This window comes from Syngnathoides biaculeatus, chromosome 16 (assembly GCF_019802595.1).
Source record: "Syngnathoides biaculeatus isolate LvHL_M chromosome 16, ASM1980259v1, whole genome shotgun sequence".
In the NCBI taxonomy this organism is placed as follows: Eukaryota; Metazoa; Chordata; class Actinopteri; order Syngnathiformes; family Syngnathidae; genus Syngnathoides; species Syngnathoides biaculeatus.
The window spans coordinates 24386696-24414686 of record NC_084655.1 but is presented as its reverse complement, the minus strand read 5'-3'; the positions used below and the strand labels follow the sequence as shown (position 1 = coordinate 24414686).

The window sequence follows — 27991 nt, the reverse complement described above, 5'->3', positions numbered from 1 at the left end:
ACAAAGAAAACTATTGACTTTATTCTTTTTACTTTTGTCCAAGACGTTACCATCATCATCATCATGACAAAAAGCATCATTAGTGTCACATCAAGCACCATTTTCTTAAATATCACAAATGCATGTCCCACTCACGTCAGTCATGGCTTGAAAAAAAAAAAAAAAGTCACAGTTTGGACCCAATATATGTTGTGTATGATTTATGTTTTTAAGGCGTTTTGTAAAGACAACCAAGCCCAAAGTGAAGCAAATAACAACAACACAAAAAAAGATATACAATACATAAACAGATAACTTGAGCATACATTGTGGAACACGGAAAGGTGGCATCAAACAGTTTCACGGGATGAAATAAATAAGATCAATCGGGTTATATTTGATAGGAGGAACACAAATAGCAAGCAAAGATCGGAAAATTACAAAACGAAACGCGTCACGACGACGACAACGACGTGGGGGGGGGGGTCGAATATTAAATAAGCCAACAAAAAACTTCGGAAACGTTTGGAGGGGAAGAAACGAAAACGAGCAGAAGACAAGAAAGAAGAAAGACGAATTTAGGAGAAAGTGGAGTTGAAAAGTGTACAGAAAGTTTTTTTTTTTTTTTTTTCAGACAAAAAAAAAAATCTCAATCAAATAAAAAGGTTTATGTACAAAAATGATGTGCTAAAATGATAACTATCTCATAGTAAATAGAAGTTGACCACATCCCCAAGTTGATGTTTGGTCTTTTTATTCTTGAAAATAACCCCCAAAAATTCCCGCTAAATTTTGCGGGTGTTGTATTTTTGTACTCAACTTTTCCCCCAATATTACAAAAAACTACTGCTTTTCATCTCATAAATTAAATATCAGCACATCAGCCTCCCAATATTAAAACTTCAATTTTACGATATGGATTCAAACGACATATCTTAACTCAATATAACAATGACGTTCTCAAAAAAATTCTCGTTATATGACCTTTTTTTCCTCCTCACTTACTTACTCAAAATAAAGTCCCCCCCCCCCTCATTAAAAATTGCAACTTTTTTTCTGGTAAAATGAAATGTACCCTTGTTAAAAATACAAATTTAAACTCTTTTCTTATAATATTGGAACTTTAGCAACATAAAATAATGACTTTATAATGAGCATATTTTGCTAGATTCATTGCTTTGATTATATCTTAGTAAAATACTCATCAAAAAAAAAAAAAAAATTCCTTTGATGTCAGATGCTTTTTCCTCGCCCCCCCCCCCCACCCCCAAGTGAAAATGACGCTTAGCATCTCACTTTTTTTGTCCTTTTCAGTTGTGGCTCTTTGCGGGGGCCGCAGCCCCCACCCTTCCGCTATCGAATCATATCAGCCAAGCTGACTGACGGCTGTCGTTTATGTTTTTCCATTTTTCCGGCTCGTTGAGATCAACGCCGGACGCCGGTGTGGACGACGGCCCACGCGAGGACGGTGCGCAGGATGAGGCGAGGGAGGACGAGGCGGGTGTGTGTGTGCGCGCCCCCCCACCCAGGGGCGCAGGCCCACTCGGCCCCCCCATCCCAAAAAAAAAAAAAAAACACCTTGCAGTTTTTGCTGAAGCGGATCCGCCCGCCTCGTCCTCACTTCTTGTTGGCGATGCGTCTCTTCCTGGTGGCGAGCATGTCGTAGAAGGGGTCTCTGCTGATGCTGGCCCTGGAGAGGAGTAACGGGGCCACGTGAATGATGGGGGGGGGGGGGGGGTCCTCGAGCATCTTTGATATGGAAATGATGTCAGCACATACAAACCCTTACTTTGATTAGATGGGGGGGAGGGGGGGGGATTTGTGCGCTGACCTAGTTTGGTTTCCATGGTTTCCTCGTCACTTCTGGAAGTGGAAGAAGTGACGCTCGCTAACCTCCAGCAGGCGAGCGTCAAGCAAAACGAGCCTTGCCAGCCGCGCGACCGCCGCGATCGGGTTTCAAAAAGTCTCTCTCGTCACGTCGCCGTTCACCTGTCGCGCATTCAGCGCATTGCGCATTATTATTCGATTTCATACTGCAAAGAATTTGATGGGTGAGATTTTGAGTGTTTGGGGTGGAAAAATTTGCGCTTCCTAGCCTTAAACTGTTCATGAAAAGGAATAAATGAAGACAACGTAGCATACTAGTGCTCATTGCTGTAGAGTTAAGTGTTTATCTGAGGAGGTTCAGATCAGTAACCCCCCCTTCCCTTAAAAAAATAGCTGGTCGCCACTTCACAGTTTTCAGGTATTGCAGTGGTGGTCATTGTTCATTGGTCATGGCGGTAATTGTAGCGCTAAGGGTTTCTTTTAAGGTAGTTTTGCTCGACGAGCGCCGCGCTAACCTCTTGAGTATCGCGCACCGAACGGCGCTTTCGAGGTACATTTGATTTCGGGTCTTCCGGACTTTTGCTCTTACTTGATGGATTTGATCCACTCGCCCTTCTCCTCGGGCGTGGGCGCCGAAATGCGGTAGACGACGTGGTTGCCCTCCACCACGCGGCCGTCCGCCTCCGTCTTGCAGGCCTTGATCAGCTGACCTTTGTGGTTGGGGTTGTACAGCTCGAAGCAGTTCTGCAGACAGTACAAAAACCACATTACTGGACCGAACCAGTCCACTTGGCTCTTTATTTTCTACGCAACCTTTGACGTGACGTGTCTACATTTGAAAAGGGCTACTGGCAAAAGTGGAAACTCGCATCTTCGGTTGACTTAATTAACACTGCTGCGGATCAACTGCCAGTAAGCGTTGTCCGGGTTGCCCCCCGCCCCCTTCAAAAAAAAAAACCCCCAAAAAAAATCAGGGGGGACAAAAATTGGAAATAAATCCAGGAATAGGTGACGCCACGACTGCTTAACGGCAAATTTCCCACATTTTCCCTTCCCAGTAAGACGGAAACTATTTTGTGTCCATTATGTCAGCTTATTAAAATGAGTGATAAAAATTCATTTGTGTGTACTTCTACCTGAAGTCACATCAGCTGTATATAAATATATATCTTGTCCATTTGGACACAACAGAGTCACACGAATGTTTAAAACCCTGCAAAAATCTCGAATGATGGAGAGAAAATGGCGAGTCGTGAAAATGAGGTTATCAAATTGTGAAGAAAAATTTTGAAAATGTTTTTAAAAATGCCAGCTGCCATTCTCGAAGGGCGCCGGCGTGGCTGCAACCGCGTCAATCAAATACGAAATACATCTTTCTGATGCCGACAAGTTTGAGGGCAGAAAATCGATGATGGCGAGCGTGCGATTGCGCCGGACGCTCCGGTTCTGATTTGGGGTGGACACATTTTAGCCACGTGCAAAAAAAAAAAAAAAAAAAAATCCAGTGAAGTGAAAAAGTGAAAATCAATTTCACGGGTTCATCACTTCGAAAGTCTCTGCAGGTTTTTAGGAATCGTCTTCATACGCGTCTGAACGACGTTTACCGGACCTTGAGGCGCTTTGGCCGCTTCTGCCGGTAGCGGGCAGCGTTTGGCCTGCGGGGGGCGACACTCACCGGCTTCCTGGGCTCGTCCACCTCCCTGATACTGAGGTTCTCCAGGGGAATGATCCCGCGAGGCTCCTTGTCCTGGACACGAGAGTCAGCGCGTGAGATGACCTTTCCGCATAAACGTTCGAGCGGCAACGGTGAAGGGAAAAAATGGCGGCCGGAGAGCGTACGGCGCCGACGCGACGATACAAAGTCTTGGACGCAAACGCGAACGCGGGACGTTCGTTGCCAGACGGGCCGCCATCGACGTGCACGTTCGCGCGAGGCGGCAACAAACGACCTCGGAACGCGTGTCTTGTTTTCTCAGAGGAAATTTCGTGAAGCGAGTTTATTGACGCCACCGCCGCAAACTCTTCATTACGAGTACGCTCTGCGGGCTCCTTTTACTGCTTCAAGTCGAGCTACGTTTAATATGTTTCTCGTCCAATCGGATTTCAGACGCTACCCGTCGCCGTGTCAATTTCATCTGCTCAGGGCCTTCGGAACCGGCGGCGGCGGAAATGTAACTCCGCACGTTTGCGACCGATGGCGCCGATCCGTCGACCCTCCTTCGGTGACATTGGCATTTCTCGGTCAGATAAAAATGTCTTGGCGCTAACTAAACTGTTTTTTTTTTTTTTGCAAAATTCTCCTCTTAAGAGGCGGGAGGCATCGCGACCAACGTCCCAGCCGCTGGCGGGCGGACGAGTTCGCGGCGCGTCGTACGACCTGTCGCGTGTCCAACTCACCGTTGTGTACTCAAAGTAGTAGAGGCAGTTGTCCGTCAGGATGAACCAGCGCCGCTTCCAGGTTTTCACTCGGCCGCCTGAGGGGAAGACGGGAAGCGGGCGTCAATCCTCCTTCGCTTTTCAGAATTTTCGCGCGATCGTCTGGTAAGAGAGGGTTTTTCCGTTCCCCACGCATAATGCAGTCAAGAAAATAAGTATTTGAACACCCTGCTAGATTGCAAGTTCTCCCACTTCGAAATCACGGTGGGCTCGGAAATTTTGTCCACCGTGAGAGAGAAAAATCCAGAAATGACAACGTAGGACTTTTTTAACGGTTTATTTGTGCGGTACAGCTGCAAATGAGGATCTGACCACCTGAGAAAACCAATGTTAAAATTTGGCACGGTAGCCGTTGTTTACAATTACAGAAGTCAAAGGTTTCCCTGTAGTTGTTCACCAGGTTCGCAGACACCTGATGGAAAACAGTCCACCCGTGAACCCTCCTCGCTTTCCTTCCGCGGTCCGAAATAACGTGAATTAAAAAAATGTCCCAATTTAAGTGGCCCAATTACAAATACGTAGGAGGAAACAAATCCCAAGAGTGCTGCAGATGGGACTTGCTCTCTATTGGGGAGGAGAAGTCCAAAGTCGATTTTTCAAAAAGTCAACACTGTGTGTTCGCGACTGGTGCCCTGCGATTGGCTGGCGACCGGTTCAGGGTGCTCGATGACGCCCTGGGATAGGCTTCGGCGACCCTCGTGAGCATAAGCGGCTCAGAAAATGGATGGATGAAGATTGAAAAGGGATGGAATGTCACGAGATATTTTTTTCCACTGATGCTGATTGAACGGTACGGGCTAATTTCTGTATTTGATACGATAAACTGAAACTGATATTACGGCAGCCATGACGTTATTCCAAAAACTAAAAAAACTGCACCATAATGTACCTAGGAGGGGGGGGGGGGAGAAAAACTCTAAATGTGTTTCAGGATTATTAAGTGCGATAAAAAAATGGTATTGTCATTTATACATCTATCCATTTTCCAAGAGGCTTATCCTCACAAGGGTCACAGGAGTGCTTTAGCCTAACCGAGGTAACTTTGTGCGGTGGGGCATCAAACCCACGCTGCCCACAGAGAAGGTGGGCGTGTGGCCCAATGCGCCATATCATCCAGAATGAAGGAATACATAATAATAATTGATTTCCCGGTACTTCTACTTCTCCGCTGCGTGAAAACGACGTGTGGAGCGGAGGAAAAAGTATCGCTTAGCAAGGAAGGGCGTGCGTGACGGCCACAAACCCAATTTGAGCAGCCAGCCCTCGCGGTCCGGGTTGAAGAACGTGTGCGTCAGGTCGTTCCCGTCGTCCTCCGGGATCTTGAAGGGCTCGCTCTTGATGCTGTCGTACAGATTCTGGACGGGGACAGAAAACAAAGACAAAAATAGATTTATAAATTGACTTGATGAGCGCAAAGGTCCGCGCGACGGCGACGGCGGCCCCACCCTGAGCAGCTCCTCCGGGAGGTCGCCGCCCTCGTTGATGCCCCGGTTCATGGAGATGAAGCGCTCCGCCGGCGGCTTGTCTCGGACGTTGGGGTTGTGCAGGCTGGTGTTCAGCATGATGATGGCGAAGGAGAGCACGTAGCAGGTGTCTGCCGGGCCCGGCGCACAAACCGCGTTCAACGCCAAGTCGCTCGCCGCTACGGTCGCGGTCCCGTCGTGCGCCCGTCAAATTCAAGCCACTCGCTCGCAACCGGAAGCCCCGGTTTACGGTCTCCGCGTACACGAACTAATGTGCTTGTGAGTGTGTCGTACAAGTTCGTCCATCCATTTTCTTTGCCGCTTATCCTCACGAGGGTCGCGGGGAGTGCTGGAGCCTATCCCGGCTGTCAACGGGCAGGAGGCGGGTTACACCCTGAACTGATTGCCAGACAATCGCAGGGCACACAGAAGACAAACTGCCGCACTCCCAATCCCACCTCGGGGCAATTTAGAGTGTCCAAATAACGTTGCATGTTTTGGGGATATGGGAGGAAACCCGAGTGCCCACCCGGAGAAAAACCACCAGGCACGGGGAGAAGATGCAGACTCGATCGAATCCAGGTCCTCAGAACTGTGAGAGGCAACGCTTTACCAGCAGATCCACCGTGCCACCGTGAATTTTAAAATGATTAGCGACGGTACTTCGAGTGACTACGTTTTTTTGAGATACGAGCCGTCCCGCCGCCAAATTTTTGGTGGTCCCCAGTTGGGAGCAAAAACGTGAGTTGCAAGCGCTTGATGGTCACAAGGAGACGCACTTTTGCAAAAAAAAATTATTCAAAAACGGACAAAATGCAGTGAAGTGAAATAATAATACACATTTTGTATGAAAAAAAGTTTGGCTTAATATTGTGAAAAATGGATACGACTGAAAAGACTAATCCACAGGTCTTGAAACACGTGTACGCACAAGTGTTTTAAGTTCCAAACACGAGCACATAAATTCTACTCGTAAGTCAAGGCAACGAAACTTGTCCCGTTTGGCAAACGTTGTCGAGCGGCCATCTTAAGGCCCCGATGAGTCACGGACGCGACTCGGACGTCAAGTGCCGGCGTGCGCGCTAGCTACCTGTGGACTGGAAGACGCCGGCGTTGCACTGGCAGTACCTGGAGGCGAAGGCCTCCATCATGCGATCGATCTTCTGAGCTTCGCCGGGAAGTCGGAAGCTCCACAGGAACTGCCTGCAACACCGAGACAGACAGTCAAAAAGACCGCGGAACGGACGGTTCTGGCTCCCTTTCGTCATATTCATATTCTGTCTGTTAAGACCGCCTGGCAAAACAAAGAGTCAAAGGTCATGAGCGTAACACGGCATCAAATGCCAAAGGTGGAGAAACGACGTCGTGAAAGCAAAAACTACTGAAAAAGGAGTCCAAATAATGGCCACAGCATTAGGTACAGCTGCAACATATCACCGTCGCTCCCAAAATGCATATTCACGACCTGCTGCCTCCTCAACTCACTTCACACTTTGCCACGTAGCGGAAAAAGAATTCCAGCTTCCACTCCCAACTGAAGTTACGCGTCAGACCAAAGACAAGTAAGCATTTCATATTTTTAAACCTCACGTTGCCTGATGGAGTCGGCGAAGTACGCAAATATCTACTGCGAGTCACGGCCTCAAAGCGCATTTTGGTTGGTTCCGAGCACTGATCTAAAAAACAAAAGACTGGCTGGCTGGCTGGCTCATTGGCCACCATGAGTGAAGTCGCCGTCCGCCATCTTGATCCTCCCAAAACAACCGTGCCGACCTGTGTGGTAATCACCATTTTGGTGGCTGTGAGGAAAAAAATTCCACAGGTAAGTTAGAAAGATTTACTTTAAAACTGTTAAGGTTGGTTTGTAAAGTGTTTTTTTTTTTTTTTTTAATTTTCTGATGAGCTCAATTCACTTGAACAAAGTTTTCTTTACAGTTGTTGTTGACTGTTCACTGTCTGCTTCACCTTTATAGACTGACCGACGGTTTTTCGCAAAAAAGCGATGTGAATATTTTCCCAAACGTCATCAGTGGATAAGCAAGAAAACACATTTTCTGTGAAATTTTTTGATGAATTTCATAATACACACCTCCGCAAATTGAATTTGATTTTCAAATGTGAGGAAATACGTTGAAATCTTTTCTCAAGTCAAATTAAAAATCCTTCAGTTTTAATTCTACATGGCAAACCTTGAGAAAAACCCTGCCATAATCCAACCCGTAAACCAGGAGTACCAAGATGGCGGCCGGTGGCTCGATGTGGATGCGCTATTTAGTCTTTTTTTTTTTTTTTTTTTTTTTAAACGCCAGTGGTTCTAAGTCATCGTCGTGACAGCGATGGGCCCAGGTTCTTAAAGGAGCTGAAATAACACAACCAATCGGTAAAACCCCCCCGTTTTACTTCCAAGTCAGGAATATACGAGGCCGGTAGCGTCCCGCTAACGTCTACTTGACCGGGTCGATCGTGGCCGGTTGTGGCCGCAGCGGCTCCGGCCGCTTTGGGCCCAGTCACCTTAAGGCTTGTACCAGGTTGAGGTCGGCGAACTCGTGCAGCTCCACAAAGGCCTGCAGCACTTTGATGTTGAAGTCGTCCCTGACGGAGAACAACAACAAACAAACGGAAACGGAAGCGTCAGCTCCAACGAACTACGAGCGCTTGATTACGTCAGCATTTTTTCACTTGTCACTTTTACCCTTCTGACGTTCAAAATCTCGTGTAGTTTGACAAAAAGCATTATTGTGAGCTCATTTACACTTTAGTATTTCTTGACTCAGTCCACAAGACTAGCAAAGTCATAGGAAGATGTTTATAACAATATCCATAAAGGTCTGGCCACAATGTGAGACATAACATGATTTTTTTTTCCCCCTTCCCAGTGCAAGAATTAAGTTTTTGAAAGGGGGGAGAAAAAAATACACAAATTTTTCTTTTTCAAGTTATTGAAACGCGAGTTGTTTATAATCAAGAGTAAAAATTCCTTTTTTTTTGACCCTCGACTTTTGCGCGAAAGTCCATTTCATATTACTTCTCATTTGAAAAATATCTGTGCTAGTACTCAAGGTCAGAATGAAAATATTTCCATTTCCATTTCTGTAACTTTATTGATTCAGGTAGAAATATTGAGAACGTCGACCTGGCAGAGAAAAACAATGCAAAATAAAAGTTGTGCTGGGTGAGACAATTCCATAACAATATATTACCATAATTTCCAGCCGAGAAGCCGCGACTTTTTCCCCTCCGCACGCTTCAACCCCGCGGCTTATGCGGCGATGCGGATAATTTGTGCATTTTTTCCAACGGCCTCAAGGGGGCGCTTGAGCGGAAAAGTTAAGAGTGAGACCGGTGGAATCTATGTACCGAGGAAGTGACTTTTACCGGTCCGGCCCCGTTAGTGCTGCGCTAGCGAGTTACTGCCGTGTTTTTTTTTTACCGGTATATTTTGTTTTTTTTTTTTAACCGGGCCTGTTCGCGCGGCGGCGATAGTGTTAAACTCTCTGTGTACCGTCTTTCTTTGTAAATATCTCGTGTTTCAAAGTCAGTTTCAACGTGGGCACTTGCGGCTTTTACATCTATGTAGCAAATGGTATTTCCTTGACGGGTGAGGCTTGTAGGCCGGGAATTGACCCCTCCGTGGATATTGCGCAATCCGCGTCACTGACCAATCAGAGGCCAGAGATCTGCATCAACCAAAGCCCGTTTTTTGCTCCCGTCATTTTCTCAGACAACATTGCATGGTCCAGTATCGGTTTAGTGAGCGTTTTATCGCGTATTTGGGTTATTTAACAAAAAATATGGTAAAGAGGTGTAGTCACGGACTTTGTAATCGTGACGACAGGTATCCTGAAAGGCGAGTCGGCGGAGTTCCATTCGTACCCTTTCCAAAACCGAAGACCCAGTATGAAAAATGCCTTCGATGGATCAAACTTTGTGGAAGACCGCATCATCAACTAAATCCATCTAATATCAACCGGAACACACATGATTGCACCAAGGTATGCCCTATATTTGATTTTCAATACACGTCTCGTATAAATGAATTCGAAGTTCTTCGCTAGCATAACACCGCTGCGTGTGAACGATTGACACACTTATTCTTTGTTGAGCGATATTTAGCGACGATCGGACTGCACAAACGTGTCGATTTCTTGCTGGCTCGCGGCCAGAAGCTTAACCAGACTGTGTTTGCGCGAAGATATGCCCTAAATTTGATTTTCAATACACGTCTCGTATAAATGAATGAGACGTTCTGCGCTAGCATAACACCGCTACGTGTGAACGATTGAATGAAATCAGAAGCATAGAGTCTGTCTCAGTTCAGAATGTATTGAATTGTATTTGCCATTTTTTACAAATTGTTTGTCTTGCGTCAGCGCACGTGGCGTGACGTCACTTCAGGAGGCGTGGTTAAGTGCCCTGTACGGAGGGGTCAATTGCGGTACTTCTTTGCAGGTAGCAAGTCGAAGGTCGTAAACCAGCAAAACGCGGGTGCTGCAATTACGCATGGTCGTCCCTCGACAACTATTGGGAGTTTTATTATTTGTGCTCCAGTCGTTTGGTGCACAAAATTGAAAAGATCGAGTCGACCGAGAGGGGAAAAAACGGCGGAACGCAAAATGAGCAGAGAGGCGAGATCGGCCGCTCGAGAAAAAAAATTGTCAGCTCGTTTCCGAAGCAACTGAGCAAAACGGCATGAAAATTGCCAGACGAGGACTCACCGCTCGCCCAAGTAGTCCCCGATGACGGTCTTGTTCAGGCCCTCGCCTTTGCACAGGAACTGCGCGATGTCTTCCGGTGTGTTCTGCAGCAGATCGTTTTCCAGAAGGAACTGGATCCCCTTCAAACATTTGGAAGAAACAAGCGCCTGTCGCTCTCGCAGGAAACAGTCCAAGTCGTAGAAATTGGGAATTTTCATGGGACAGCGAAAGCGTCCCGAGAACGCTTCGCGTTTCCGCCACATTTGCGCAGGTTCCTTACGTCAATAAATGTAAGGAACGCAAAAAAAGACATCACGCGGAACCAACAAGTGTCATGTGGAGAAAATAAAACAAAGACACTTTTCCTCTTAAACATTGATGAAGCATTCATCAGCCACACACACACAATGTCAGAAAGGCCGTTGGAAAAGCTCTGCGGATTTGGTTCTAGAAAATAAATATGAATACGATATTGTTAACTCAAGTCACGTGTGCACATTTGTGGGCATTTGCTGACCTTTTTGGGGTCCATGTTGAACTTCTTCCTCCCCATGGCGATCTGTTTGTTTCTTTGTGTGGTTTTGCTGCGTAGAAAAGCACAAACGGCGCCATGACGTGACGCTTTAATCGCCGACCGGCTCGCCGCGTTTGTGTTCCTCGGTCAACCGACGGCTTGTGTAGCGCCGCTCCGGTAAAAGCCGCCGCGTTTTTGCGCGAGACCCGCAGGGAGCTCGCCGCCTTGGTGCAGGTCCCCCATGGTCGCAATGAGCCAAACCGGTCTGAAGCGAGAGGTCGCCCCGCATCACCCGCCGATCGGATGAAAGCCTCTCAAAACAGGCGCCCGGCTAATGTTTAGTCTGGGGGGGGAGAGATTTTTTTTTTCAACAAACGCGCGCACACACGTGTGTGCTGTTCCTCGCACAAGACGCAAAATAACCACAAAGTACCGCACACAAACTGTGTAGCAAATGTGGAAATTTCGGAAAATTTGAGAGCCGGAGCCGATCCCGGCTGAGTTTGAGCGAGAGGAGGCGAGGTGCGCCCCGGACCGGTCGTCAGCCAATCGCAGGGCCAACGCGGACGGACAAACATTCACGCTGACATCGACGGAATTTAAATCGAATGTGGGATGGAGTTGGAGAGAGCATCGGGGAGAAAGTTCAAAGCGCAAACAGGAGGAAGATTGGAACCCGCGCTTTCTTGACAACGAGGCAGACATCGACCACCGCAGCGCAATTTAGGTCCCGAATGCAAATGAGACAACTTTTGAGGCGTTTATTAGCATACATTTCCCAAAAAAATGGACGGACCCCAATAAAAACTCACCTCTCCCCGACGCATGTTAACTGCTCGATTTCCGTCATGACTTCCGCTATCTCGAACTTCAGCCGCTGGAGGACCAGAAAGCAAGAAATGAAATTGGCGTCTTGGTAAGTCATGAAGCGATATGACGCGCTGCTGAAAAAAAAAAAAAAGCTCACTTCAATATCATCCAGGAGCTCCTTTTTCCGGCGGCGGATGTTGCACAGCTCATCTCGTTCCTCCGGCGACAGGTCGTCAGGTGCTGCCAAACGCGCCCAGAGGGAAACACGGCGTGAGGACGCAAACCCGGCGTTAGGCAAAAAGCGAGCGGTCGCCGGATTACGCCTGGCGCCACCGGAGCTAAACGACTTGCGACGATGACCCAAATTGAAACAGATAAAAGACGACAAAAGACTTTCATTTGCTCCGCGCCCGTGCTCACAAATCACGACTATCGGATCTCAAATCGTCCTTTCCCATTGAAATGAATTGAAATTGCATGAATCCGTTTCAGATTCCCCGTTTTTTTTAAAGAAAAAAAAAAAAAGGTTTTGTCTTTTTCAATTTGGGAAAATACTGTAAAGACATCCATCAACACGTTTCATTATTAAGTTACACATAGCAGATGGCGTTAATTTTACTACACAAGAACACACTAGCCGCTGAATTGCCCTCAGAAATTCAAAGAAAATTTGATTTGAATCAGAAAAAAAAAAGATGTATTTTTGGTGGCTTGATAATCTCGGCAGTGATTATTGATTATTGCAAGCTAAGCCCAAGTGTACAGTATTTATAGAAAAAGTGTGTGTGTGTGTCCTGGAAATAATTTCCTTTCCCAAAAGGGGAGGGGCATTACAAACAAAAGTTTTGGAACCACTGTACTACTGCAACTACTGTACATGACGCGGTAAGATGCTGTAATATTTGTCTTTTTTGTTTTGTAGAGGCTAGATGATAAACACCTTCGTTTTTGTGCGTCTGCGTTCCCCCGACGTTTGCAAAGAAAAGTGTTTCGGGTCCTTTGCCAACGCTGGGATTTTCTTTGATATGTGAGGGCACGACACGGTTGAAAGCGGAAGAGCGCCACGTAAGAGCAAATGTCGCACACCCACACGAGCATCTGTCGCTGACTGGCGACTGAAATGATTCGCTTGTTGTCTGCTAATTCACACTGCGGGGAGCACACGAACATACAGTAGATTCAATCGTGGTGTGGACCCCCCCACCCCAGGGATACCTGCTTATCCGCCATCCTCCACACACACATATCATAAAACGGCAACCCGCTCGAGAGAGGAAGTAGGTCATTTTCGCACGGAGTTGTAGCGTCTCCCGTGCTTTCACACAGCAAAGTGGGGGTGCGCGCTGATTGAAAAGCCCCCCCCACCCCCCCGAGTGAATCATTGGCTAAGCAGCTTTGCAATTGACACATTTTCCCCCAGCGCTTTTGTTTCCCCTTGAGCGGAAATAATGAAGGTTTCTTGCGACGCGCAGGACGTCGCTCTCCGTTTTTTTTACTCCACGCGTTTGGCCAATCAGCTCGTTTTTCGGTCTTCTTTGGTTTCTGTTTCGTTTTGTTTTTACAGACTGTCAAGAAAGCAGAGATCAGGATGGCTTCCCAATTGTAAACTGATTTCACACTTGCTGCAACGCTTAGCCATTAGGATTTAAATACATTTTCAGCAATTATTGTCAAACAGCGCATCTCCCAAATCATTCTACACGATTGGCCGCCAAGTATTAGGTTTATGGGTCTTATGGGCCCGCATTGCGTCGCATGACCTACGCATTTCCCCCGCAAATGTAGCTTAGCAGAGAAAGCCGCGGAGCTCGTCTCTCGTGATTGGGCCGTTTTGGTCACATGCCGTGATGACACGCTGACTTTTTTTTTTGCCAACTCCACATCCCGCCTTCGTGAGCAATGTTGCAACTTTACCTGGTCCATTTGTTCAAGCGGACGTTCGTCCGCGGTCGCCGTCGTTGAGGCTTTGTCCCTTGTCGCTGAAAAGGAAGTTAAAACGGCGACCGGAAAGGACCAAAAAGTGCTGAGGAAACGCTCCCCCGTGGCCGCAGTTGGCATTGCACATCTCGGACATGGAGAAGAACCGCGTCACCTTTTCCAAACTTCCCGTGTGAGTTGCGCTCAAGTACAAAGGCAAACTGCGCGTGGGACAGCCGCGGTGACGTCAACGCGGTCGCTACACACCCGAGTATAACGAGGCCTTTAGACTTTGCTCCGGAGATCCGTTCCAGTTTTGAATGCACTCGCCCCGAAGGCGTTAAAACTGCAGCGTAAAAAGGACTACAGACCCGCACAAATACCCGATCGCGCTTTATCAAAAAAATCCCAGGAAACGAAGGGGGAGCCGTTTCGCTTAAGAGGCTCGGACAATTCGAATGCTTGTACCAGGGAGGTATTCATCTCATTTTGGAAAACTTCAATTTGCTGCCTCAAGATCATGCGCAGCAACTTCAAAAGAATTCCCTACACTGGGTTTGCCCGTCAGCGTCCGTCGTGCTGAGGAAATGTCTGGGTCAAAACATTGCCACAAACGCAACTACGCAATGTAACAAAAATAAAGATGATGTGACGAAATGTTATTAAGATACTGGATGAAAAAATGTTACAAAAAAACTCACTGTTGCCATACAGGGGATAAGGGCTCACTATGCATTCAAATGGTTCATTCCAATTGTGAACAAATGCAAGTAAAGAGCAACATTCAGCTTATCTACAACTGCAGTACTGTACTTTAACAGAACAATGGGGCCCAAAATGTTATGTAATGTAATAGTTTTCCTGGAACGTGTTTTACTGTAGTCTCAAAATGTTCAATTGCTCGTAACTTGGAAAAACCTGCACGTTGCCGCACTCGTAAGTCAAGGTACTAGTTAGCTATCATTTTGAACTCGCGCACCCCCATTCAGGCGCGATGAAGATCCGGTCGACTCGCCGGGGACGGAAAGCGGCCGACCGGGCCCCCGAGGATGCGAAAGATGACGCCGCGGGAAGTGCCGAGAAACGTGGCGGGAGATCCTACAGCTGATGCAATAAACACACGTTTGCGAGTAGCCGTCTGTACATTCCCACAGAAAAAGCAAAAAAAAAAAAAAAAAAAACGTCACGCTCAGTAGCAGCAGGCCAAAGCTTCCCAACGCGCCTGAAGGCATCACACGCACATTACTGACGCAACGTCACTCAAACGGCGCTTTAGCAACAAATCGAAATGCTAGCAAGAAGGCGACCACATTTCAGTCCAACTCTCCTAAGGGGGACCCGGTAGTCCCGTTAAGAGAAGAATCACTGTCCACATGTCCAAGAGGACACATTTAGTGGCAGTTTAATCGGAAAAAAAATGGAATCGAAACCCCGTGACTACATCCCAAATAAAACCTTGATTGACCCGCTCAAAAAGATCACATGCGACTCATCGACGCTGCTGATATCAGCGGAAGTACTTCATGCGCACAAATGAGCCAAGTGAGGTCCACAAGTACAGCGCAACACTGCTACTTGCTAACGGCTGACCTAATAAAAGGAAAGAAAAACGACCGTCTGATCATAGAAACTTCCACTTCAGTGGCATTTTGTGTCCTGTGACTTTATTTCCATTCAGTTTTTCCGCCTCTTAACATTTTGGGAGGGGACGACATTTACTTGCATTCGGAACATTTTTTTTCCCTTAAAAAAAAAAAAAAAAAAAAAGCTCCTCTCAGATAACGTCAACAAATACATGTGCACTTCAATAAATGCAGATAAACCTAAAACGGCTTCAGCCGTTGACCTCCACTTTCTTTCCATGATTCCATTTTAATCTCAATGTCGAATTCAATTTCCGAGACATTAATCAAACGAAAACTACCCCCCAAAAATTTGAGCAGCGAGCCGCACCTCTGCTGATTTGACGCTGAAGTGTGGATGATGTGCAAACGCTGATGTCGCTCGCCGCCAGCGAACCGCCGTTCTCCATCTTCACTCCAAAAAAAATGGTCCCAATTCCAGTCCTTTGTTGCCCGTTTTTCCCTCCGCTTAAAGGTCTTGGATTTGGGCCGTTCAGAAGGTCATACGGTGAGACTCTCTAACTTGGACGTCGTCTAAAAATGTCAAGTTCACTCCCGAAAACAACTTGTTCTCGTCCTACGAGTGTCAAGAAAGTGTCGCTCTTACAGCAACTTCTGTTTGAGGCGTATACGTCGCTCGCATTTGTCTAAGACCGCCCCCTTTCCTCGGAGTTGTGAGAGCACAGACTCGTTTTTTGATTGCACAAAACTGTAGCTGGTCTGCACTTGTACAGCGCGTTACCTGCACGACCACAGCGGCAAAGCGCTTTCCGAAGCAACGGCCGCCTGCTGCCAAGCCCACCGGGCGCAAATTTGGGTTCGGCGTCCCGTTCCGAGGACTCTTCGGCACACGGTCGGCCGCGTCGCCGTGCGAGCCAGAGACGCTTCGGTCACCGGACGCGACGCTCTAGCAACTGAGCCGCAAGCGGTGCCGCAGACATCAGCGGACAACAGAAGTATTCATTCATACCAAAAAATGCACTTGAGGGAACACATTTTGAAGCAAAATTTGGGTCAAACTCAAGGCGTCACTTTAGTCTGCATTTGGCCACGTCAAAGTGACAAAACTGGCTTTTCAACCTACTGTTTGATGAGCAAACGTTTTTCATGCACGTCGTCACAGACGTGAGTGTTTTAATCAAAGCTGAAAACAAAACAGAAAGTAGCAAAATACTTCCCGACTTTTCAGCAAGGCAAAGGATGCTTGCTTGGGCCTACCTACCGGGCAAGTCCTTGCCCTAACAATAGCGACCAAGTCGACACGCGGTACTTTCCCGCCAGGGTTTAGCTAGTTCGGGAACGCTTACACGAGCTGGGGACAAACGCGTCAAACTCCAAGGACGCGTAACCCACCGCCGAGCTTCCAAAGTCGGGAACGCCGACTTTGCGATTACGCCGGATAAAAACAGCGACTTACCGCGTCGGCTTTTCCGCTCTCAGGGTCCCGCGGCGTCAGCAGACAGCCTTTGAAGCGACGTATTGGTTTAGGGAGTCGAACGTTGTAGCGCCTGCGACTGCACTGAAAGTCATTCCACCCCCTCGCAACTAGTACTCGCGCTTACGCGGTGGCAGATGAACGTCTCCGTCCACACACAACGACAGCTCCGAACACGTGCGGGTCGCAGCCAACATTCCTTCCAAAGCAACCGGACCGGTCTGGTCCGGTCCGCCGTGCCGCTACTCATCCGCTCTCGAGGTCACACCGCCCTCCGGCGGCTGCGGCCTTTTCCTCTCAGTCTCGCGCGGGCGTGCGATGTTTTAGCTCAAGAACAGAAAGCAGCGGTTTTGCCTTGGGAAAGCGAGTTCAGGAGGTTCCCCTGGCGCATTTCGTGGGTACCGAGTGGACCGACTGAGACTGGAAACGGGAGAACACGGGAGTTGGTTTCCTCTACGACTGCGTTGGAGGAGCCTAAAATGATGTGAAACGTCTTGGGGAATTTTGCCATTTCAAGTTCTTTTGAGAAATTGTGTCGGGTGCAATTGCTTGATTCTGACCACGGGTGAATTGTGCTACCGTTTATCTGCTCCAACTGGTCTGATGGAGTGCGAACGCTGTACAGTTGCTCAGTTAGTGTCAACTCAACTGATGAAGTTTAAACACCAAAAGCTGAACAGGTTCATTTTACCTATGAACTTTTTTGATAACGCTATTCGGCTCCTCGAGGTGTGCAACGAGGAAAACCGCGTCTTCAGAAAACACCGGAGCGGGCCTCGGTCCTGACCGAGTCACTCAGGAAATAACGCCGTCGTACTGAGCGCTCCAACACCTGCTCCGAGTCGTGATTCCGGAGAAGACGTTGAGGCTGCCAAGTAAAAGGGGGGGAAAAAGAAGAGGGAGAGGAGGTGGACGGCTTGATTTCTTTCTTGTCGGATGACTCAGACTGACCCCGAACTTCCCCACACAAGAAGCGACGACTTTTTTGTGCCCGTATCGTTCGACAGCTTGCGAGCATTAATATTCGCTCCAAATCAAGGTGCTAAAAAAATGAAGGACGTGCGAAAAAGGGGATGGAAATTTCATTTGCACGCTGCTTAGAAAGGAGTCCCTTGAAACAAAAATATTACGCGTTTCGCCATCTTAACCGAGTTTTAAAACGTGAGAAACCCACACAACACCGCTGACAATCGCAAACGAGGCTCTGAAACCAAATCCGTCTGCCGTAGAACCGAGTCCGACCTGTAAGCGGCAGCGCGGTGCCGCAGGACATCCAAAACATTAAAAAAACCAGGAAAGAGTTGTCAGAGAAAGACGAGGAGACGCTAAGCTAAGCGTTTGCGTATCTGGTCGACGGTCATTTTCAGTGTGGCTTGTGAGAGGTTTCGTACGACGACTCAACACGACAACAGCTCCAGCTGCAGCGTGCTTCCTAATTGGCTATCGTGGAGTCCATGGCTCCGCCCACACACACACACACACAAGAATTTGCCATCGGAAACATCGAACAGGTTTAACATTTAAGATGATCGACCCCGATAGTTTTCCAAGCAGTCCGGGGAGGAAATATTACTCTTGACGTAGCGCAGGATCATTTTTGAAAGCCATACGACAATCAGACCTTTGCTGACATAAAAATAAATCAATCTTTAGCGCGACATGTGAAAACCTGTGATCCAGAGAGATTATATGAAATGCTTGTTTTTTTTTCAATAGCTTTTTCCCTCCCACCCAATTTAAATGCTAACTTATGAGAATGTACAAAATTGAGGAAGGACGAAAAGCGGCATCGTTGGTGAACGCCGAGTGCACCCCGCTCAGACCAGACTGGCGATTCCCGGCATCCTCGGCAGGTGTCCGTCCGTCACTGCTTTATCAAATCATACGTGATCGTCACCATCATCTGCGGGCGAGCCAGTGACACTCATACATTTGCGTGGTGCTCGACTTTGACTTGAGGTGCAGCGTCGACGGCGAGAGAGGCTCGGACCTCGCATCCGCGAGCCTCCGCACTCCATCTGGGTACACAATCCTCCCGTTTGCGTGTCGTACTGCTGCAAATTTGTGTTTCGCAGATCCATCGACATTTTCTATGAAACTTAACTGAGCCTAGACATTTTTTGGGGCTCTGTTACACACTTCGATCCTGCAGGATCCAAACACTAACAGAAAAGAGAGAAAACGGATTACTGTTAAAAATGTACCGCGCTACATCTGCCTACATCTTCCCTTTTTCAAAATTGGAAAGAATTGCAATCCCAATACGTTTGGGCCCCACCTAAAAATCAAGAAAAAAATTCTTGAATAAGTAGATAAACAATTCAAAAATGTTTTTTTTTTTGCATTGCTGTTTTAGAGCTCGTCCCATTCAACAAACATTCGACATCCCGTTTGTGATTGTCGTCATATGTTGAGGAGCCGCTAAATTTAGCCCGGGTTGTTAGCGGAAGTTACGGAGAGCCTTTGTTCAAAATGAAATCCTCCGTAAGCCGTTTCTATAATATTGGAATATGAGTTTGAAATGATTTGCCATCATAGTTTGTGGTATGTATATAGGCAATTATAACCATTTGGGAGGGAGGGGGGGGTATCAAATACTTGGAGTTCTTGGCTATTCGCAGCAGTTCTCCTCCTTATCCACAATCTTTACCGCGCATACACCGCCATTCGCGGACATTCCAGCACACAAACGTGTCCCCACAGGAGAGATTCATACACGACCACGTGACTGCAGTCCGCTTCGCTATCCTCCTCCTGCAATTTTGGCCAAATTGGCCGTCTCGCGTCTCTCGAGCCAGCTACCGCGCGCGCACCTAACACGACGACGGGTTGCCGAGACGGCCGCCCCGGTGCGCTTTTCGCAGCGACACCGCCGTCCTTCTCGGCGCTACAGGAGCGCCGCCGCCGCCGTCCCCTCCCCGGCGCCGGCAGCGCCGTCACGGCTCATCGTCTCCCCGCATGAACGGAGAATGAATTTTGCAGGATGCAGCAGTTGCCGCTGCGGGGGTAGAAACACGCACACTGCGCAGAAAAAGAACCAAAATCAAAAAGGTGGCGAACGTGCGGAGCCGCGTCAAAGACTCGGATGACTCACTGACCCCCCCCCCCCCCCCCCCCCCACCCCACTGAGCGAGTCACAATTGTTACAAATGCTGTGGCGGCGAAGTGGCCGCGAGCCCGGAGGGGCCGCCAGACGCTGGAGGCCGGCCAGCTTGCAGCTTGCGCGCAACACGCGCAACGCGCACAACACGCACTTGCTTTTGCATTACAAATTCACGGCCATGCTCGAAGCCATCAAACACGTGCAAAGATGCTATCAGAAGAAATTAGTGTTAAGCTTCCCCTGCAAGAACACTCCCCCCCCCCCACCCCCTTACACACACACTGTGAATATGTTTTTTTTTTAATACATTTTGTTTTGGTAGTTGCAGATGGGGGTCACACAGAGATTAGCAAAATGATAAATATTAAGACCACAAGATATTCCGCCGGGCAGGTACCAAAAATAAGGTCAGCTCGATTCAAACTCGGGAGGAAATTTGAATAAAGAGATTGACCCATTTTTCCGTCATGAAAATCCTTTGACACCATTTTGAACGGAATAAATTCCATTGCCGCATTTCAAACAGCTGCGGGGTGGGAAGTGCAGCGTACAACTTCTGGCCTCCAAGTCTTCCAGACGGGAAAAGTAGTAGATATGACTAATTATTCTGTCAGAATCGGCTTGTGATCAACTCTGAAATGTAAAACGCAGCTTTCGGTTCACAACGGAGATCCGCTCCTACGGCGGCAACGTAACCCGGTCGGGGTGAAATCGATTTCAAGGCCTTCCGGAGAACTTCTGCTTGTTGAACATCAGGAAAGTTCTTCCGTGTTTTCTGCATCACAGCGCAAGAGTTGGAAAAACTGTCATCTGTTTGTCTGAGCCTGTTCAGTTCAGTTTAGTTGAAAGTCATCCGTGAACTAAGCTGGCACTCAGATGGACGTTCGCAGGATGAGCGTCAGATCCTTCTGCGTTCACCAAGAAAGTCACAGCGTCTGAAAGAAAGTGCAACTTTGGGGGCCGGGACGCGGGCCACGGGATTACAGCGTTTTCCTGCGTCTCCTCCAGGTCCGACCGTCTTTGGCCGCTTACATAAGCGCTCCCATCCTCCCTTTTCCTGTCCAGGCGACCCTCTCTTCCTTTCCGTGAACCTGAACGCCGAACCGCCTCCCGCCACCCACCAGCCAAAACACACACTTGCTAAAACTTGGTGTGCAACTGTGGTGCCAAATGCAGACTCCAGACTCACAAGACATTAAATCTGCTCGAAAATAGGCCAATTTGTCTCAATCTTTTCCACTCAATCTTCTTTCGTGCACGTCATTGTTTGCTGGACTGAGAGGGAACTGGATACGTACTCGTAAAGAACGTGTGCTTTCGCTGTTAGTCGCTGCACACGCAAAAACAACACCGCCCACTTCGGAAAAGTCCAAACTACCGGAGGTTGGAGTACTTCTTAACCAATTCAAGCGAGTCCCGAGCATTGACCTCCAGATGGCTCAGTCCGGCCTAAGGTCTGATGAAACAGACGTCTGTGCGGAGTTAATCTGATTTGTGATATCGGCGAGCTCGCCAGTGGCGCTCTGATGTCTGAGCCCCAAAACAGAAGCCAAGTCCGATAGCTTCTTGCCAGCATTTGAAACATTTGTACACGTAGACTGATTGCAATTTGTCAAGAATTTCCAGAGCTCCGTCTGGAAGACTCGGCCGACAGACTTCAGTCCGGACTGGTCGACGATCACCAGGTCGAATCCCAGCGGTGAACCGTCGTACCGCAACTGGCCTTTTGGGACGCTTTTCCACACTCTCCCCAACTCGTTCACCGCCAATCCTCCGTGATAACACGAAGATGTGAGTTCAACGGCCGTCGACGGCAGCGAATGTTCGTGTTTTGAACACGCTCGTGTCCGTCAGCACCCAACATTCAGAGTCAAGTCTACCTGCCTGGCAAATTGGTTTTCTGCTAGAATCTGCTTCGGCAAGTGCACACAGCACCAATGTGTGGGGCACAAAAGGGTTTAGGAGGCGAGTCTTAGGTGGTATACGTTGCACTCGGATCGAGCCGCTGATAATACGACAGAAGCCTCTCAATTTGCGGGACGACTTCAGCTCCGCCCCCCAAGATCGGCCGGCGAACACTTCAGGGTGTACTCCGTCTCGTGGCCAAAGTCAACAGGGACCTTCTTCAGCTCAAAACTGGTAACGTTTGCCATGAGAAAAATTGACCAAACTGACCAAGATTGCGCCGCTTGCTTTATTGCTTTTTTCGGGGCGGCCCTTGAAGCTCAACGTAAACACTCACAGCTTCGACAACAACACTTTCCCGCCCGTGTGTGTACAATGAAGGTGGACCAGTTCACTTGTCAAAAACAAAACAAGATAGGGACTCGGCCGAGACACCGCGAAGCGCTCGTACACGATCAAAGGCCACTTTGTTCCGAGCGGAACGGGAAGCCGCCCGTCCAATGAAAGGCGCCGACGTCGCCCAAGCGGGACCAAACGGATGGTTTTCGCACAACAACGGCGGACGGTCGCGCCCGGCGTGAGCACTGTGAAGCCAGCGTCTGCCGCTAAGTGCTCTAATTCGTCCCATGTGGGTCCCACGTGAAGTCTGACAACGTTCGGCTGGAGGGCAAATAAATCCGCAAGACGCAAGAGTGGCACGAGCGCCAAGGTGCGGTCAAAAGTCAATCATGGAGAACCGGAATGTGTTACGCGAGCCGCACCGTCACAACTTCGCTTCGCGACTTCAGTCACAGGTCCGTTTTCTACAGCTGCGATCGGTTCCTGTTCCGGGAACCGATCGCAGCTGATTTGGGCCAAAAAGCAGACTACGGTTTGTCCTGATCGCTTTTCAATCGCAGGCCACGACTACGGGGCTGCTTTGACTTACAAGTACGCCATCTTACTTTTTTTTTTTTTTTAAGTTAAGAGCTTTTTCCGCCTCCGCGCAATGTTCGCTTCCACCAGCCCTCGAGCGAACGGAAATTTGTTTTAGTACTTAGAAAGTAAGTTTCTTCCGGCTTGTGCCGCAGCCTAACATCGCAGATGAATATCATATTTGTTTGGCACAACAACAACAAAAAAAAGCCGCTTGTGTACGCAAGACTCGATTCCGACTGACGACAGTGCGGCAGGCAGGAGGCGAGCGCACGCCTGCACTTTTACGTCCCGCCAGGCGTCGAGTACGCACGTCTTCGGTAATTACAGCGCCGTATGTCCGTTCGCTTTACTGCCAGCAGCTCCGGAGGCCGAGCCGGTGGCACAATGAGGGCTTTATGCCCCCCAAGCCACCCCCACACCAGCTTATTGTACATCTGAGAAAACACACACATATAGCCCCACATTTCGCATACCAAATATCCTCATATACGAGTTTCATTTTTGTGGGTTTTTACAAAATAGAAGCAGGTCCAGATTGAAAGTCGGCTGGCTTGAGTGTAGTACCAGGTTCTGCCACAACAAAGCAAGCAGCAGTGAGCTCTACTTGAAGGGACGCAGCGGAATGAACCTCACGAAGAAGAGACAGAGGACAAACCCGAACCAATGCTCGGAGTTCCCAAAACGTTGCTGCGTGTTAAGTAGCCGCCGATTGAAGGTTGAGAATGACGTCGATGATAATTTCCTTTCGCCTGTTGAGAGCGTTTCACGTTCTATTTTTGCATTAAGGTAGCAAACTTTAAGTACGCAAAATTGCATGCTTTGGTTGAACATTTTCTTATGTTTTATATGCGTCAGTTTTACAGTAAACTTCAACGCTTGGGACAACTTGAAGCAGGCACGCTGGGCCTCTTATTTGCTCTTATTTGGAGTCTTTATTTCCTCACTGCGAAGTTACATGTGCACATTTCTTGACACCATCATATTTTTCAAAGAAATCAAATATCAAAAAAGTCAGAATTTTATCAAATTGAAGTATTGATTTTACTTAATATTTTCTGAAAAGAAAAAATGGGTCCTAATTACATGGAAAAAAAATTATGTAGGGGGGTCACAATGTCATTATTTCACAAAAAAAATCTAATATGTAAAAACAATTGATTCATAATATTACAGGGAAATGTAATTTTAGATTATAACACAAAGAATTGTCTGAGAATAAAGTACTCCTTTTGTGAGAATTAATTTGTAATGGAGAAAAATGCTTAATAGAATATTAGAAGAAAAACGTGAATAAAACTACAGTATTACAAAAAAGAAACCAAGGGCTTGATTTCTAATGACTATATCATAATATTACAAGAAAAATAGGTGTTACTTTACTCCAATAAATTAATTCTATGACTAGCATACAGTCCTAATTTTATGGTGCAGTATTAAGTTGTTTTTATAAAGAAACAATACTGTTATTCGGGGGGGAAAAAAAAGTCACAATGTGGCACATACGTTTTATGAGAATGCGTTTGTAATATTCAGATGGGGGAAATTGATCATTTAACAGAAATGTCTTAGTTCATACTTTTGAGACTAATCTCTAATGTGGTCAAATCAAGTCATAAGTATAAAATCCTGATTTGACACGTATCATCGTTATGATTACTTTTATCTATCGAGTAGCTTGTATAGCCAAGGAAAGACCTATTGAGGGCCAGCCCATAATAAAAAAGAAAGAGATGCGATTCAAGTTTGACCTACATAAATTGTACAACCCAATTATTCTCACCAACTTGTAAGTGAAATCCAAGTGAACTTGAAGTGAACTTTCGTCATGTTCCTGGAAGCAGTTGTGCGATATTTCGTTTGTTGTTTGTTGCTATGTTTTGATTGTATTTCTTGGTTTTCAATTTGATGATGAGGCGTTGAGGGCCGTCCGTAATGATCAATTTCCCCGATGCAGGTGACCGCCGACATCACGTGACGCCGTGATCAGTTCACTCAATGGCGAGATGCCTTCGCGACACTCGCGCCGGGTGGGAAAAGTGACTTTTACGCAGCTGAAACGTCACCCGGTGGCATGAGCGTTCCGGTTCGACAACGGATTGAGCGTTGAACGCGCGCTACCTTGGTTCTCGTCGTCCATGCTCGCCGACTGCAAATCCCCCGCAGACAAAAAGTTGAGCGGCTGGAATTGCGCGTCCTAATTCCCGCAGTCGGCGCGCGGCAGCTCGCGTCTGGTTTGGGGGTCTGCGCTCGCCATGTGGGCTCCGACCGACACCGACACCGACACCCCCCCCACCTCCCCGTCGCTCGGTCCGGTCGCAGAGTGTGCCGCCTCCTCTTCTTCTCCAACGGTAACCGGCAACCGAGGCGTCCAAACCGGAAGCGTGAGGATGTAAGATGAAGAGGCGACCTCGGCTAAGCGAATACCTTTTGGGTTTTTGTTGTGAAAGGCCAAACCGGAAATTGTTTTTCTGAGGAGATCCGCCTCAAGCACACGAACCGCGAGCGCTCCTCGTCGATGGAATCCCACGTGACACACGATTGCCAAGAAACTCCCGAATTTCCGCGCTTTAAATGCGACATTTTGGCATTCCTGCTGACCAAACTGAAACGGACGAGACTTCTGCGCCTCTTGTGAAGTCTCGCGAGGTCTCTGATAGAAGGGGATGTTTTTGGGGAGTGCTGCGTTCAGGGACTGCGAGGGGCGCCCGCTTCTCAACAAGTGGACGACGAGAAGGGAAACCCACCCGCGAGTGAATTTCACCGGGAAATTCACATTTGGAAATATTACACATTGGAAACTTTCCCGAGGAATGAATAATAATTCATGATGATCAAATCATTTTCTTTTTGGCATTGCTAGACATGCACAGCGCTGCATCTTCTTGAGAAATGGTGAAATATTAAAATTCAAAGGATTGTTATCTTTTGGAAAGTTGCCGCAAATATGAGCCCAACAATTTGCTGCTGGATTGGTTAGAATTATGAAAATATGGAACTTTTGGATCTTGGACTAAATGAAGGGGGGTTTGCTATCTATTGTGTGGTACAACTATCCATCCATCCATTTGCTTTGCCGCTTATCCTCACAAGGCTCGCGGGGAGTGCTGGAGCCTATCCCAGCTGTCACGGGGCAGGAGGCGGGGTCCACTTTGAACTGGTCGCCAGCCAATCGCAGGGCGTATAGAGACAAACAGCGGCACTCGCAATTTCGAGTGTCCGATTAAAGTTGCATGTTTTGGGGATGTGGGAGGAAACCGGAGTGCTCACCTGGAGAAAAGCCACGCAGGCACCGGGAGAACATGCAAACTCCACACAGGTGGGTCCGGGATCGAACCCAGGACCTCAGAACTGACCGGCGCATCCACCGTGCCGCCCCTGGTACAACTAAAGGCAAAAATAGCTCTTAAGAGTTTCGAACCGCGAGGCAGACGAGCTGACCGCCGGTCCAGGGTTTGGGTCGGGGGCCTCGGCGCCACCCGTGGAGCAGAATCTCGTCAGGTGAGGAAATCTGGCAATGGAACACGCACACAAACGGGCCTGCTTTCCATTATTGCCTTCCTGCTCATGCGGGGGTCCGTTTCCTGTGCATTTTCGTATTGGTCAAGCCCGAACAGCTGAACGGGCCGCGTTCAAGAATTTCTCCAAACGACGTGACGTCAGCTTGTTGTGCTGCCGGCGAGCTCGACCTGGCGATTCCGGATGGGGCTCAGCAAGGGAGGGTTCCAACCCTGAACCTCAGAACTGCGAGGCAGGCGTGGTCACCGGCGCCGCCCTGGAAATAAAAGATCCGCCTTTCCGGCTCGGGAGTGAGTCAAGATCTCAGGGCGGTGGAAAAGAATCGGTTTTTGGCCAGACTCGCTCCGGTCACGAAAGCCGTGGCCGTGAAAAGGACAGAAGCAGGCGCGGTGAAAGCAGCGCTGGGGAGTTCGGACCGGCGCTCGGCTTTCGACTCGAGACTTTGAGCGCGCGGCGGTCGGAGTCGGCCAGACCGGACGACGTGCGACAGCTACGACGTCGCGGCGTGACGTGCTTTGACGGAAAATCGCTTTTTTTGTCTCAGACGAGGCTACGGTCTGACGAAATGAAGCTCCCCCGCTCACTTCAACGTAGTTTCTCGGCCCCGAGATGCCACAAGACTGGATGGTAAAGGTGAATTCCACATTTTTCATCCTAGACGCGTTTTTGCTCGAGTCCGAAAAGCGCAGCTGTGGGAAATCCTCAGCGAATGATGGCGGATGAGGCGGCACACTGAGCAACTGGTTCTGAGGACCGGGGTTCGAATCCCCGCCCCGCCCCGCCTCTGTGGAGTTTGCATGTTCTGCCGTTGGGTGCGCCGCTTTCCTCCCACATCCCCAAAACGGTAGGCGCGATCGTTGGTGCGACTGCTCGTTTGTCTCCCTGTTGCCCTGCGATCGACTGGCGACCGTCTGCCCGAAAGCGGACGGGGGAGGCGCTCTCCAGACCCCTGTGAGGACGAGCGGCTCACATAATGGACGGATAAGTTCTTGAAAAAGCACACTGCAAATTTGCGGCCGCTCACTTTTGGTCACGACCCAAACGTTCAGCACCGCACAACAAAGCCACTGAGTGGTGCCATGAAGTGTGTTTGTGGAGGTGTTTTTGTCAGTCCCCACTCGAGTCTGCTATTCTTACAAATAACTCACCAAAGTATTGAAAATGGCAATGCAACGTTAATAGAGCGACAAACATTATTTGTTGTTTTTGTTTTTCGTTTGATTCTTTTCCTGAAAATTGTTACTTTTCATGACGTGAGCAAATATGCTTGTGAACATTGTTGTGTGCTGTCTACGTGCATTGCTGCACCACTGCTGTTCAAATATAACGTGTTTAAAGTTTCAAAGTGCAGTGATATCACTGCTCATTTTGGTCGCCCATCTATGGCGTTCCCTATTCGGCGTTGGCATTTGGGACTTTCTTAAGACACATCCTGTCATTTCTTTTGATTTGAAGCTTCAACTAGAAGCGACAATACACACAAGTCATGTGTCCTTTCACACTTTGTTGTGAATTTTGCTACCCCCATCTATTGTTTTGGGGTTTTTTTTTCTCAACACGGAGCGTAAAGCGGCCCCACGGATGGGTCCGAGGCCGTAGTTTGGACTCCCCTGAACCAAAGCACGAGCCCAATTCTGAATTGATTTGGCCTTTCCCGACCCGGAACGGGCAGCGGACGCGAGCGAAGGGCGAGGGGGTCCCAAGCCACCTCGGCGGATGCCCACTTCGGAACGGGAAGCGGAGAGTGACAGGATTTCCTCCTCGGGTCCGGGTCCGGGTCCGCACTCTTCCCAGCGCTTTGCGTCGTTGCAGGGGTCGGTCTGACTGTGATTGGCAGAACCGCAACGCTGCA

The 27991-nt window shown here is 48.4% G+C and overlaps 1 protein-coding gene across 4 annotated transcripts; it reads right to left on the bottom strand.

The window, feature by feature from the left end:
- Positions 1–13: 13 nt before the first annotated feature.
- Positions 14–27991, bottom strand: LOC133514716 (cytohesin-3). 4 transcript variants are annotated; one of them, XM_061846606.1, is made up of 13 exons: positions 24742–27991; positions 11881–11963; positions 11726–11790; positions 10917–10983; positions 10421–10539; positions 8217–8297; positions 6796–6908; positions 5688–5836; positions 5486–5597; positions 4204–4280; positions 3482–3553; positions 2396–2550; positions 14–1669 (listed from the first exon to the last, which is right to left on the bottom strand). In XM_061846606.1, the coding sequence occupies exons 1-13, from the start codon at positions 24758–24760 to the stop codon at positions 1597–1599; spliced, it is 1185 nt and encodes a 394-aa protein (XP_061702590.1). In that variant the 5' UTR covers positions 24761–27991; the 3' UTR covers positions 14–1596. The 4 variants fall into 4 exon arrangements, with proteins under 4 accessions (XP_061702590.1, XP_061702593.1, XP_061702592.1 ...); XM_061846609.1 differs by lacking the exon at positions 24742–27991 and adding an exon at positions 24404–24710; XM_061846608.1 differs by lacking the exon at positions 24742–27991 and adding an exon at positions 16680–19163.